The 15,418-nt window shown below is 36.7% G+C and overlaps 1 protein-coding gene across 4 annotated transcripts in view; it reads left to right on the forward strand.

Annotated features, from left to right (window-relative positions):
* LOC140136881 (L-proline trans-4-hydroxylase-like) overlaps nt 1-13,244 on the forward strand; it is a 28,342-nt gene extending 15,098 nt beyond the window's left edge. For 3 of the 4 annotated variants that reach the window (XM_072158494.1, XM_072158495.1, XM_072158492.1), the window contains exons 2-9: nt 709-787; nt 2,058-2,250; nt 2,479-2,570; nt 4,815-4,905; nt 6,099-6,250; nt 7,477-7,606; nt 9,315-9,526; nt 10,960-11,074. In XM_072158494.1, the coding sequence (XP_072014595.1) occupies nt 747-787; nt 2,058-2,250; nt 2,479-2,570; nt 4,815-4,905; nt 6,099-6,250; nt 7,477-7,606; nt 9,315-9,479 (864 nt within the window). In that variant the 5' untranslated portion in view covers nt 709-746 and the 3' untranslated portion in view covers nt 9,480-9,526; nt 10,960-11,074. Of the gene's footprint in view, nt 1-708; nt 788-2,057; nt 2,251-2,478; nt 2,571-4,814; nt 4,906-6,098; nt 6,251-7,476; nt 7,607-9,314; nt 9,527-10,959 lie in introns of all 4 variants that reach the window. The other variant, XM_072158493.1, reaches the window with a different exon arrangement.
* The last annotated feature ends 2,174 nt before the right edge of the window (nt 13,245-15,418 follow it).

A 15,418-nucleotide genomic window follows, 5' to 3' on the forward strand; every position in this document is an offset into this window, starting at 1 on the left:
CAAAAGTTATGTATATTATAGGGGCAAGGAATCCAATTACTACACTGGAATTTCAGTGACCGAGACAAACGGTTTGTTATTTATGATAAGAAATAAGGTACCACTAGGATGTACCTTGTTTTCTATCATATATACTGAACCGCTTGTCTTGAGTCACTGAAATTTCAGTGTAGTAATTGGATTCCTTGCCCCAATAATATACATAACTTTTATTACCAGTGTGTTATTATTTTTTGAGAAAAATGCAAAAATATTCAAAAATTTAGCAGGAGTGTAGTACCCCCTTAAAGAGAATCCTGCTGCTGAAAAATCACCATGGTAACTGGGAATAGATGAGTCTAATATTGTAGCAAAACTGTCAATAGATCCGGCCGGCCGGGGTGTAGACATTACAATCCCTGAGTACATTCATGGGATATTTAGTCTGCGCTACTGGTGTCTTCAGTGGGGAGTAGAGGGGGCAGCCTTTCCCCCCCCCCCCCCCAATTTTCAGTAATGAGAATGGAGACGGTGCCCGGTGAAGTGTTATTAAAATGACTACAAATTGGTCAAAAAATTGAAACTCGAATTGATTTATTTGTATTGATAAATTCTGCGTGATACACTGTTACTACTGCAAACTGAATAAACAAGGAGTTTTGCAATTGATTTTTAATAAGAAATCTTTTCAATTAATGTGTTTTTGTTGTTGTATTTTTTCAATGTCAGATTTCCAGTACCATGATGACTTCACCGTGACAGATGAGATGAAAGCTGCATGGAATGATGATGGATACATACTTGTCAGGTAAAATGACAGGGATCATAGATTAAAAAATATAGAGACCATTCATTAACAGGCAAAGTCCAGCAGCATCTGTTAATGAGGGCAATCGTTCCATGAAGCTTGTACAAAAATGTTACACCAATTCTGCTCATGTTAAGGGACCGTTCACAAACACTTGTTGGGGGGCCTGATGCAAAAAGGGGGAGCATCAGGCCTCCCAACAAGTGTTTGTGAACAGTCCCTAATGCATATATTTTTTCAAAGCACAGTCTTAAGGGGATACTACACCCTTAGCCAATTTTGTGCATATTTTTGCATTTTTCTCAAAACTTATAGCACATTGTTGACAAGTAAGATATGTATATTATAGGGGCAAGGACTACAATGACTACACTGAAAATTCAGCGACTCAAGGCCAGTAGTTATTGATTTATTGATCAAATATTGGTTTTCCCTCATTTTTTACTGTAACTCCACAACTGTTGTCTGTGCTGAAATAAAATTTCCAGTGCAGTAGTTGTAGTCCTTGCCCCTATGATATACATATCTTACTTGTCACCAATGCACTATAATTTTTGAGAAAAATGCAAAAATAGGCACAAAATTGGGCAGGGGTGTAGTACCCCTTAACATCTTTTGCTTAAATGCAAATAGGCACCATAGCTGAAAATCAGAGGATGTTTAAAGACATTCCCACAACCCAATGGGGTTTCTGACCTTGTATGTCTGGCTTTTGTACACATGTGGTACAGTTGATCATGCCTTGCATTGGAATTGTGTGCAAATATCTGGTGTTTTCATCCTATTATTTAACATTCATAACATCGAGACTTAGGAATAAAATTAATGCAGTGGGACAATATGAATGTTTCCTGTAAGAAAATCAAATATCAGTCCTAAGTCTCAATTATTAGCTCGTTGGCTGCAGTTTTAAAATTACCATTTTGTGTGTGTGGCAATGGGGACTTTGCCTTTAAAATTAGGTTATATTGATCAAATTTCCCAATCATAGTGCATTGTAGGAATGCCTTTAAGCCTCCTCTGGCTGAAAATAAATCCTAATACAGCTCCATGATGATAGCTGCACAAACAGTGTGCATGATTTTGTTAAACACCGGCATTCAAACAATTGCTCCTCATGTAAATATTTGACACTAAAGAAAACAGCATGCAAAAAATGAAATTAGGCCTAAATATGGGTTCCCAGACCATGCAAGTTTTCCATAAATGTTGCAACCTCCACAAAAGATGAGATTATTCCCATTTTATTCTCCTTTTATCATTCATCCAGATCCATCTTAAGCCCCAAAGAGATATCCATTCTAGGACCAGCTTTAGAGAGTGATGATGGCGTACGTCAGCATGCCTTTGGACTTGATGATGGTGAAGGATCGCTTAGTAAAATGTGCCTCTGGAACCACCCGGGCAATGACATCACTGGCATGCTATTCAGGTCACGGAAGATGGTTGATACAGCAGAACAGGTGGGTGGAAAAGGAAGGGGTTGAGGTAGCCCAGTGGCGGCGCTAAAGGGGTTCCCCCCCAATATTTTTCTTGGCCTTCCCCAATACCCCCCCCCCCCACTTTTGAGGCAAAACCACCAAAATTATGTAAATGCCCACTTTTTGCGGCAATTGGGTAAGTCAGTCCAGTGCAAACCTGAAGGAGTGCAACTTACAACTCCATCTCACCTCTTCTTATTTGTCATATAGCTCCTAGGTGGAGAGGTATACCATTATCACACCAAATTAATGATGAAGGAAGCACATACTGGTGGCAAACATATCTGGCATCAAGATTATGGGTGAGTTTTTAACAGGGACTAAGAAAATATACAGAAAGAGTCAAAAACCTGTTTCTACTGCACGGTTGTTTGATGGCATATAAAACTGAGTCATCTTAAAGAAAAGTTGAACAATGATGGCGCTATTTATCTAAAACCTTGTTTGTCTCTTTACAAGAGGAAGACACTTGTAAAATGGAATTAGAACATCCGCAAACAGACTAACAAATGTTTATAGAATTAAATTTACCATAAAAAAGCAGAAAAAGATAAATAATTTGACATACAAACAAAAATCTACGTTAAAAATTGTTGCAAAATATATGTGCATATACAATTTATCAATGTGATAGCTTTTAGTATTATTCAGGTCTAGAATTAAACATTATAATAATGCTTTATTAAACAAATTAATAAATGATCACATCAAAAGCAAAGGGTTGATGCGAGCTAATAGGCCTATACGGTAATGACCCAAACCTAACCATCACAACCTTTTGAGGTGGTTTTTAGTGGGGGATGAAAGGACATGCCCAATGGAAAGATTAAAGGTGATGATTGGGCTATTCCATTTAAAATCCACACTACCCCTGTAGAAGATTTTGGAAATATCTTCCACAGAGGGAGTATGCATTTCAAATGGAATTAACACATTAGCAGCACAGCTCCAAACTCACTCTCCCTCAGGGGAAGGTTGAGGTTGAATCTTTCTCAGAGGGTGTATGAAATTCAAACAGAGCTGCCTAATGTGCTCATTCCATTTGAAATTCATACTCCCCCTGTGAAAGATATTTCCAAAATCTTCCAAAGGTGTAGTGTGGATTTTAAATGGAATAGCCAATTAGTGGGTTACAAACTGTCAAGTCAAGATAAAGTTTTTCTGGACTTCCACCCTCCGTACTAAATACATGGGTAGTGAATTATTATTCTGCATTCTTAGTCAGTGGGAGTGGTCTAGTTCGTAGACACATTTCTGATTGGACAATCGCATGATTTCGGGTACTGTCTATCAGGCCGTAGACGACCCCACATCATCATGCGTCATGATAATGCGTAACACGCGTGTAGAGGTTCGCATATGTATCGCGCTGGATGCGTAGACTAGTGCGGAATACGCAAACGCGCTAGCAGTATGCTAACAGAATACGTGAAGTTGTAAACAAGTTTCGTTCATTTTATAATGAGGGGTTTTTATGACCGTAACTTAGTTTTTGCTTAAAAAATTGTTTACAGTTATTAAAAAAATATTTAACTGACTAAGAATGAGAATAAACGATAGGAATTTTTATTTTGCCTATCCTCTACCTATGATAGACGACAGGCAGGTCCAATATTTTTATTGTAGTGTGCGCCGGCATCCACTGCTCAAAATATTGGACCTGCCTGTCGTCTATCACACGGTAGAGGATAGGCAAAATAAAAATTCCTATCGTTTATTCTCTAATTTGCGGTGCAGGATAAATGAGAGGATTAAAAATGTCAAGGGACAGACACAGAAAGAGGGACTAGAGTCTGTAAATGAGAGAGCTTAGGTTGAGATTGAAAACATACAACAGACGAATGAGAGAGAGGAAGAGAAGCTAAGAGCGAAACGTGGTACCAAGATGCAAGGAGTGAGATAGCCTCATACCGTGGAAACTTGGCATGTTGCCCATGGGGATCGATGCTAAGTCAGGTACCGCATGAGCAAACTCAACAATAGCGCAAATAGCGCGAGCGTACACCAAAGAAACTTTGCGCGATGTCGCCAGGTCTGCACGCTTTACCGGCGTCAGCTGAATTTGAGTACGCTTAGAGGGCACAGGCATGGAAAATTCCAATCTGTTTACTTATTAATCTGAGGATAGCCTCCTTGTCTTAGAAATTGGGTTCATCCAAACCATTACTGCCTCTTGTAAATAAAAATTCCTTTAAAAAAGGAATGGCGCGCCAAATGGGAGCTATGATATGATGTGCTGAAATCCGGACGTGATGCGTATGTAGGGCTATTAAGACCCCCTTTTTAACCATTGTCGTCACCCAAAGACCCCATTACCAGCACATGCTCTGTCACTATTTTTCCTTTAGATCTGTCACCCATAGACCTAGACCCTAATATTTCCATTTGAACAGCAACGAGTCGTCTATCACCAAATTTCAAGGCTTCTTTTGGCTCTCACTCAAAGACCCCATTAAAAAAAAAAGTCATATTCTCACCCAATGCCCCCTAATTTAGATCCAACTAGCACATGATCACTCCCGAAATCCGATATGTTTCCATTCCAGATATTGGTACCAGAATGGTTGTTTATTCCCCGATATGATGTCAGTGTTTGTTGCGATTGATAAATGTGATATCGGCAATGGTTGCCTACAGGTGAGCTTGGAGGGAGAAGGCAAGATTGCTGCCACAAAACTTTTGCTGATTAGGCTACGAAAAAAACCCTGGTCTACGGGCCTTACCACTGTTTTTGCGTTTTGGAGAATTCAATCATGTAAAATCAGCCGTTTTGGGGCCAAAATTTATCAACATTTTTGGACAGATATCTTTGCAAAAATCTTCAGATTTTGGTGAAATTTTAGGGTCATTTTAGCCCCCAGGAAAAAAAATCCCTGATCGACCGCCCCTACTTGAAAGATCTGCTCGCCCGTAGAACAGGGTTTGTTTGTTTGATTTTTCGTCACTTTATTGGTGCAAAATAAGAAGAATGTACTAAAACAATCTGATACCACAATTTATTGTCAGATTTATCAAGCAACTATGCAGTTCTTGATTGAAAGGGCATTTCTTGATCCACAGCCTCATCCCCCCACTTTTCTCAAAAAAAGTTGAGATTTTTATATCACTGGAAACCTCTGGCTACATAATGTTTATGTACAAAATATTTCTTGCAGATTAATTAGTTTAGCAAAGATATCGTGAAATTTGAATTTCGTTACGCACCAGAACAAAATTACAATGCATTGTCTATGGAGCAGTGTAATACACATAATCATTTTGGGAATAGGTTTTTTTCGTGGATATCTAATGAAAAATGACATAAATAGAGGATGCTAAGATCACGAAATACTCCTTTAAGGTACCCCCCACAACAAACATTTGTAAATACAAAAAATATGCAAATAAGGTCATTAATATTTATAAAGGTGCAAACGTGACACGCTGTACAGTTTGATCATGCTTATCACCCTAGAGATCCTACTAAGTCAGAACTTCATTGGTTATTGCATGTAAGCTGTAGAATGGATTAATGGAATTTCAGCAAAAATATGCAAATAAGCTCATTAATTGTGATAAATATGCAAATATTCCAAATTCCAAGTTAATTGGGTATTTTGTGTGAGCTGCAAAGTAGTTTAATGGAATTTCAGAAAGATAATTCATAAATATTCAAATAATCTGACTAAACTTGGAGAAAATTAGCATTAGCACAAGAAGTGTATAGGGCATGACAAAAAAAAATCAAGGGAAGATATTGATTATTTACATCTATCACAAATTATTTCAAAATATTTGCATCTGTCTAACATTTGTCCAATTGCCTTGCATTTTTCCTTTTTGCTTCACAGGTACTGAAGGGCTCTCACAAGCTAGGACGTATTGAGCATGGAGCTGTGGGTGGTCAGACAGGTGCCAATCTGGAGAGAGTCAACCAAGCAGCCAAAGAACTACCATTGGTTCATGTGGAAATGCAGCCAGGTGATGCTCTCTTTTTCCACTGGTAAGATCACTATTATTATTTTTTTAAACAGACCAAATTAAGGTTTATTTAGAGTGTCTTGATTTTTGGCGGGGATTTTTGTTTGCTTATAAGAACTCCCGTTGGTTCACATGGAAATGGAGCCTGGTGATTGAAACGCCAAAAAATTTTTGGTCTTTTGGGGAAAAATGTATATCTTCAATATTAAAGGTCAAAATTGTCAATTCTTAGTCAACGGGAGTGGTCTAGTTCGTAGACACATTTCTGATTGGACAATGGCATGATTTCGGGTGCCATCTATCAGGCCGTAGACGACCCCACGTCATCATGCGTCTTGATAATGTGTAACACGCGTGTAGGGGTGCGCGTATGTATCGCGCTGGATGCGTAGACTAGTGCGGAATACGCTAACACGCTAGCAATAATATAATGAGGGGAGTTTTTATGACGGTAACTTAGTTTTTGCTTAAAAAATTTGTTTGAATAAACGATAGTAATTTTTATTTTGCCTATCCTCTACCTATATGATAGACGACAGGCAGGTCCAACGCTAGCAATAATATAATGAGGGGAGTTTTTATGACGGTAACTTAGTTTTTGCTTAAAAAATTTGTTTGAATAAACGATAGTAATTTTTATTTTGCCTATCCTCTACCTATATGATAGACGACAGGCAGGTCCAATATTTTTACCGTAGTGGATGCCGGCTGCGCCGGCATCCACTACTCAAAATATTGGACCTGCCTGTCATCTATCACACGGTAGAGGATAGGCAAAATAAAAATTTGTATCGTTATTCTCTAATTGATCATCGATCGGCTTTTCATCCCAGCTGCATACACTTTTCATTAGATTTATAAAGTTAACTTCGAGGACTGTTATATATCAAAAAAATTTTAAATATGAATTTTTAATAATTTGTCATATCGCAAATTTCAAAAAAGCTAAACTATTTAATATCAGAAGGACATGATATGTCTGATGCGCTCTCATGTCCCACAAAAAATACTGTCCAAACGCTCATACCAGAACCCTTAAGTCTTGATTTTTGCACGGTATGTTAGTTTATTATACATTACAATCATGTAAAAAAACAGAATTTTTAAAAATATTGAGGGCAACCTTCTCAGCAAATGTTACTTTAACCAAGAATCTTGAAGTCTGGAAAGGATAGCACACTGCTCAGTGATCAAGAATTGCATGACCCTTTTGTTTATAATAATGACATTGGTATTATTGTTTTACAGCAATGTTTTGCACAAGAGTGAACAGAATAAGAGTGACAGAAGACGATGGGTGTTTATTGCAGCCTACAACAGAGCTACAAATAACCCAGTCAAAGATCATCACCACCCAAAGTACACACCACTAGTAAAGGTAAGCAAGTGGTGTAGTGTGGGCCAGCATATTTGGGGGGGGGGCATGATTGGGGTGCACCGACCATGATTGGGGGGGGGGCACAAGCCATTTTTTTTAGCAATTTTCGTATGCGATTTTCTAAATTTTGCAATCAATTGGGGGTATGTGCTGCCCCCACCCTACCATGTGCCCCTAGGCTATGACACTACACCACTGAGGTAAGCTGCATGCCAGTCTACACATTACATTACCCCTGTGAAAGATTTAGCTGAAATTTTCCACAGAGGGAGTATGAGTTTCAAATACAATAGACAATTAGGTAACTTTCATTTGAAATACTCACTCCAGTTGTGGAAGATATAGCTAAAGCCATAATACAAAGGGAGCATAGGTTTCAAAATGATTAACCCTGACTAATTACATTTTAAAAACTTACTCCCCCTTTGAAAGATATTTCCAAAATCTTCCACAGGGGTAGTGTGATTTTCAACTGGAATAGCCCAATAATTTATTCATTCTATTAAAGCCCTTGCAGTGGCATACCCATCAGGCCGCTCCTACCCAGGGGGCTGGAGAAAAGGTGAATTTTGCCGCTCTCTTTATCAGCCCAATTACTTTTTGTATGGTATTTGTTTCACTTTTTTTTTTTAATTTTTGATAATTTTTTGTCACCCCTTCCATTTTGCCACCCCTGCTATTAGCGGAAGTCTCACACCCCAAAGGCCCCCAAAGTGAACTTGCAGTTATTTACAGACAAACACAGTGACCATCTGAATTTAGGTTAATGGATGCGTACTGCTTGTTGCTTGAGAAATTAGACAAAATAATACACACATGCTGATGTTGATGTTTCTAATCACGAGCCCGAAGGGGGGAGTGCATTAGACGCATCAACATACATCAGCAGAGGATGATTTAAGGAAGCCCCATCATGCACTGTAAAAGTGTTATCACTAGAGTTTCAACTGCCACTTTACTTTTCAAATCCCATTGAACTCTGTGCAAAAGATGTTGTCTTAGAATTGCCCGTGTGTCGTCATTACTTGGTCGATTTCAGATCTAAAGTGATGTATGCTTGAAGAATAATTCACACCTTCTGTAGATAACATAAAATGTGAAATCGACCAACTTTTTGAAGGTGTTTTTGTTGTAAATATATCTGTCCAAAGTCAAATTTAACCATGCACGTGTGTATGCAGTGGGCGGGCAGTGGTGTCATGTTCACTCACACAGCTGCGCTAACCGCAAGACTTGCTGGGAAGTGCTTAAATCATCCTCTGATACATCAGCACAAGTGCATTATTTTGTCTAATTTCTCGAGCAACAAGTAATACGCATTCATTAACCTATTTCATACATGAGAAGAAAAAAAACATGTGATTTTTGCTGTTTTTATAATGAAATGTTGGAAAATAGAACCAAATATAATTTATGCATCAACCCGCCGAAAAATGAATTAAGCGAAAGCACTGTGCGTAGTGCGCAGAGTGCACATTAGACACAATCAGTGCATGGTTTGGATTTTTCTAACGCTTGGTCTGATTGGTTCTCGCTATCTAAGAGTGTATGAATTCATAATAATTCACCAAATGCATGAAAATAGTGAAATCAAAGAGTGTTTTTGCTCATCACCTCAGTGGCGTAGCCAAGGGGCACAGCACGGGAAATTACTTGATGTATGCCAATTTTGTGATGTCATTTTAATTTACGTTTTTCTTATCAATAGGTTCCAAATTCAGCTATACTGACATGTGGAAGCAAAACAGATATGACTGGGAAAGATTTTATGGATCCCACAAAAGCGGAGGGCATCCAGAATGCAAAGAGACTCATGCCTGGGAAAGATTTTCCGGATCCTACAAAAGCTCCAAAGAGACTCAAAACGAAATAGAGAAAACATCCCAGCAAACACAAAACGTTTTCAAAAGTCAGCAAAAGGTTAGAAAAGGTTGCCAGAAAATGCTGAAATGTTGAGTTATAAAAAAAGGGTATAAAACATTTTAATAACGTTCAATAACACTTGTTGCAAAATATTGTAACATATTTTAAGCCATAATGTATGATCTTATAATATGAAATTCGTTTTGTTTTTTGTTTTTCCAATTTTTCGGCATATTATTTGTAATGTTTGCACATATCCCAACTTACACCTAAATGGAATCAAACAAATTTGTTGTTCAGGTCAAATCGTATTCAGACATTAAGTCCTCCACAGAACTCCATGTTAAATGACCAAAATAACCAGTAGAGTTTCTTTCACTTTACCTTCTTATTTTTGGTTTAAAATGGACAGAAACCTTTCCTGACAGTTATAACTAAGGCCTAAAAAAATTGTTTGATTGGTGTAACCAGACCGACACTAAAAGTAGGCCTGACTTTCGACGTTTTTTTGTGGCAAAAAATAAAATAAAAATAAATAAATAAATAAAAAATTTAAAAAGATGAACAAAAAGTTTCCAAGGCCTTTATCAAACACAATTTACAGCTTTAAAAGTAAAAAAAAATCCCGACTTACCTACCCGAATTCTTTTTTTTTTTTGTGTGTTATGCCAATCAAACAATTTTTTTAGGCCTAATATCATTCCAGCATTTTGAACAAAGAGTAAAAAGATTAAAATTTGATGGAAATTGTACATTATGACTTTCAGTGTTGACAAAATTACATAAATATTTGCAACAGAATATTTTACAATAACATTTTGACAACATTTTTAAAAATGTTGTTGTACTGTTTCTTTTCCTACGAGACATTTTAAAACATTTCCATGACCTTTATATATCCCAACATTTAATGTATTTAAAATGTTTTGACCAAAATTGTTTAAAATATTTTTGTGTTTGCTGGGATGTTAGGCCTACCTAAACTTTGATCAGCTCTTAACAGGCCGGACTAGTAACATCGTAGATTGATATTCACTGTCATAGTGCATGTTACAATATGACCGTTGCTAGGCCAACTGGATCACGCTTTCTTTGTTATGAACCACTGATCGAAATGATCACAACACAAAGCCTATGGCATATCAAAATTGAACAGGTGTATGAGCCCAGGCTTGGAGCAGTAGCCAAATGGTTACTGACATGCACTACGACAGCGAATAGAATAGTGTACCCACAGCTGGGTGCAGCACATTTATATACGCGATCTGCTCTTTGCATATTGCATGAGTGACTCACGCTTTTGTGAATTTACGCGAGTTGGGACTTTAGTGATTCGTGCAGTAACAAAACCAAATAATTCTCGCCTATTATGAGCTGATCATAGCTAGCGTTGCGAGTGTGTTGTGCATAACCAATTTATCCAGATTTACCAAACTGTTACTTTTCCTTTTGTGATATTATTATTTAATTTTTTTCTTTAATATCTATAGGTTCCAAACAAGGCTATACTGACTTGCGGAAACAAAACAGATATGACTGGGAAAGATTTTATGGATCCTAAAAAAGATTTGACAGTGCATCAAGCAAAGAGACTGAAAACAAAATAGAGAAAACAGTATTCTGTGAGATTTTATTTAATTGCTTCAAAGCTGTGCTTCTTCATTGGGCTATTCCATTTAAAATCCACACTACCCCTGTGGAAGATTTTGCTAAAGTCTTCCACAGAGGGAGTATGAGTTTTGAATTGAATAGACAATTGGGTAACTTCCATTTGAAATACTCACTCCAGTTGTGGCATATATTGGTAGTTATAATACAGGGGGAGTATGGGTTTCAAAATGATTAACCCCGACCAGTTACATTTGAAAAACATACTCCTCTGTGGCAGATATTTCCAAAATCTTCCACAGGGGTAGTGTGAATTTCAAGTGGAATAGCCCATTCCTACTATATTTATAGTGGTCATTTTCGTGAGGGTTTTATTTTTGCGAATTATGCGAATAGCAGTTTAATTTAAAAACATGCAAATATGAAATTTTGTTATTTGATTAACATTGCTAAGGCATGAATTTCACGAAAATCTCAACACACACATAAGTCATTTTTGTTGTCCCGAAAATATCTACGCAAAAATAATCACTTATACAGTGTGTTATTCCCTGGGGTTATTCCAAAACTGTAAAGTATAGATCATAAATCTTTGGAAATTAGTTCAGCAAGATGTCACATGCGTAAACAAATTACCGCAACTGATTACACACTGGTTACTGGTAACAACGATGCATCCGCGACGTCTGTGTGGTTTATTTCACCCGAGCAAAGTAAACCACGCAGACGTGAGTTGTTAAAAGGTGATGAATAACGGTGAAACATGATTGAATCCCTTTCAACAACAAAAACAAGCTAAAGATCGTCTAATTCACATGATTATTTCATGAGGAATGTCAGTCATTGCCACTCAACTTTAGGCCTACAAGATCAGTGATTTCTCTGTTGATATCAGTATTATCACTGAGCTATGAAACTACAATTTAAAACAGCAATGTTTAGCCGCTATCTCTCAACATGTAAACCATGTTACAGGCATGATGAATTTTATGCCTGCTTTCGTTAACTTGCGTTTGTGTCACATGTGACTGGAAAAGTGTGGATTCGTCTGGCTCCTGTACAAAGGTATAGGAAGAGTTGTTGAAAGTGTGTTTAATGAGTGTGTGGTGTATACTCAAATGCAGTAAACCTTTGACGAGCGCGTATTGTAAGTATATATCGCGTATTTACGGCGTTGGACGCACTCGTCTCTAAGGCGATCTGCTGTTGCCAAATGGAAATTTATGAATGAACTGTGCGCCGTACGCGTTGTTAGCGCCGAATTTGCAACATCACGGTAGTCGCGCTCGTCAAAGGTTTGCTGCATTTTAGTATAGTGGTATGATTGCTATAACACCAATGTACAACATTGATCTTTACAGCTTTATGCTGAATGCAGTATCCACTGTGTGGTTTAATACATGTTCCAATCACCAGAAATTGAATGTTTTGATGGTCGTGTATGATCTGTATTATTTTCAGATCAAACCAAAGAGTACTGACTCCACATTCATAACCTCATTAATAAACGCGATGCTTGCGATCCAATTACATTTAGTTATTTGTGAAAACGCGAACGCAAATCGAGGTCATTAATATCTCACAAATGACCGCATCTGACAAACTGCGCGCGCCCTGGCTGCCGTAATTGGATTGCACGCTACCATATTTGCACAGATTGTGATACGCACTTTTTGTTATTGGTCGTCCTGTTTTAGCCTGATCGATTTTTGGAAAGGGAACATGTTAAAATCATCTATTTTTATAAACTATTGAGCACAATTTTGTGTTATTTTGTAAGGTGAAGAGATTAAAGTAGCGGTTATGAATGAGGTTAATAACTTTCGAGCGGAAATATGTGGGCATTGTGAAAAATCTAAACATTTTGCTTTGGACCTTGGGAATATTCCTTGGTTCCAAAGACAAAATGATTTTTCACAATGCCCTCCAAATAACCGATGCGCAGTTATTAACCTCTAAATATTTACATGTTGCTAGAAGTGGCACCATAAGTGTACCTCCTAATTATTTTGCTATGCCCCTAGCTCTACCTTTGATTCAAAGTGTTGTTTACATTGTGCAAGTGATACATGCCAAGTGTTGTAACAATCAAGCTTAAACATGCCAGCTATGTTCCATTTAAGGGCTGGGGTATGAACGTTTGGACAGTATTTTTGGGGGGACATTAGAGCACATCAGACATAATTTTTTTGGTGTTTTGGGGAAAAATCCATATCTTCAATACGAAAGGTCAAAATTTTCAATTGATCGTCGGCTTTTCCTCCCAGCTACATACACTTTAAGAATATATCATTAGATTTATAAAATTTATTTCGAGGACTGTTATATATCAAAAATTTGAAAAATATCAAATTTTAATAATTTGTCATAAAATTTGTATTATATCGTGAATTTCAAAAATGAAAATTATTTGATATCAGGAAGACATGCTTCGTATTCAGAATACAATTCGATAGGTCTGAGGTGCTCTCATGTGCCACAAAAAATACTATCGAAACGCAATAAACGCTCATTTTAGATCCCTTAAGGGCTGGGGTATGAACGTTCGGACAGTATTTATTTTGGGACATTAGAGCACATCAGATATATCAATTGCATTCTGAATACGAAGAATGTCATTCTGATATCAAATAATTTTGATTTTTTGAAATTACAATTAATACACATTTTATGGCAAATCATTCAAAATTGATATTTTTGATATTTAATAGTACTTGAAGTAAACTTTATAAATCTGATGATTTATACTAAAGTGTATGTAAGTGAGATAACTTTCGATCAATTGAAAATTTGACCTTTCGTATTGAAGATATGGATTTTTTTCCAAAAACAAAAAAAAAATTAGGTCTTTTTGGGAAAAAAATCCATATCTTCAATATGAAAGGTCAAAATTTTCAATTGACCGTCGGCTTTTCCTCCCTGCTACATATACTTTAAGAATATATCATTAGATTTATATAATTTACTTCGAGGACTGTTATATTATATCAAAAATTTGAAAAATATCAAATTTTTATAATTTGTCATAAAATTTGTATTATATTGTGATTTTCAAAAAATGTAAATTATTTGATATCAGAAAGACATGCTTCAGTATTCAGAATGCAATTCGATAGGTCTGAGGTGCTCTCATGTCCCACAAAAATACTGTCGAAACGCATAATAAACGCTCATTTTAGATCCCTTAAGGCTTTGGCAATTAATACAAAGTTGTATAGTTAAGAATCTCACAGCAGCCAAATCCGGGGGTACTCAAGTTTGGTTTTGGTAGGGGTGTGCCGCTGAGAATTTCAAAGTGGATCCATAAATATATCAACTTATCAAGAAATTTGGACCCATTGATATACCAAAAGGCCAAATTGTCTTAGCTTTTACAAGTTTTCCCCAAAATTTAAAACATTTGGCTAGATTTGGCAAAATTGGGCCATTTTCCAAAAATTTTGAAAAAAAGACCCATTCATATACCAAATTTGGCTTAGAAAAAGGGGTCATTGATGTGCCAAAAGGTCGAAAATGCTACCCATTTTTGCAGCACATCGCTGTATGGTCATTTGTACTAAGGTCATTTGTACAGGTAATTTAATTATAATTAAAATGCCAAAAAAATATTTGAAGAGCTCGTGTACAAAAAACAAAATCTTCATTTTTCTCAATTTGAGATATACTACAGGATAGCCCTGGAAGATCTGTATCATCAGAATCTGAATTTTTTTACTTTAACGCATGAATCTAATCCTGCACATTATGACACCACATTGAATCCAATGTGACCTCAAGAAAATAAAGTTACAAGCAATTGAATAGACGAAGGTCCAGTTTTAAAAGTGACAAACTGGCCTATACAAGGCACAAAAAGATTCCAACAAGCGAAACAAAGAGAAAACACAGTTTCTTCAATGAAGCGTTATTTAAGCAGTTTTTATTTCAGTTTTTGCTTCTCTGTACTTTTCATAACTTTCATTTTATTTGTCAGTTCTTTTGTTTCTGTTTTCTTTTGTTCCTTTTGTTTTAAATTAAAGCCAAACGACTAAATAAGCCATTCACCACTCTCAAACCAGATGTCTACTCTGTGGAGTTTTGAATAGGCCAGTTTGTCACTTTTAAAACTGGACCTTCGTCTAATCAAATGCAAACTTTGCTTCTTGAAGTCACATTGGATTCATTGTGGTGTCATAATGTGCAGGATTAGATAGTGCATCTATTAAAAAAACAAATTTACCCCAATATTGTTCAGTTTGGAAATTGTGATTATTTTTCCAAATGTAAGGATACTTTATTGGCGCAGTATAACTAAACAACCGATGTGGTTGAAGAAATTATATATCAGCTATCACATACTTT

The sequence above is a fragment of the Amphiura filiformis genome, chromosome 17, assembly GCF_039555335.1.
Source record: "Amphiura filiformis chromosome 17, Afil_fr2py, whole genome shotgun sequence".
In the NCBI taxonomy this organism is placed as follows: Eukaryota; Metazoa; Echinodermata; class Ophiuroidea; order Amphilepidida; family Amphiuridae; genus Amphiura; species Amphiura filiformis.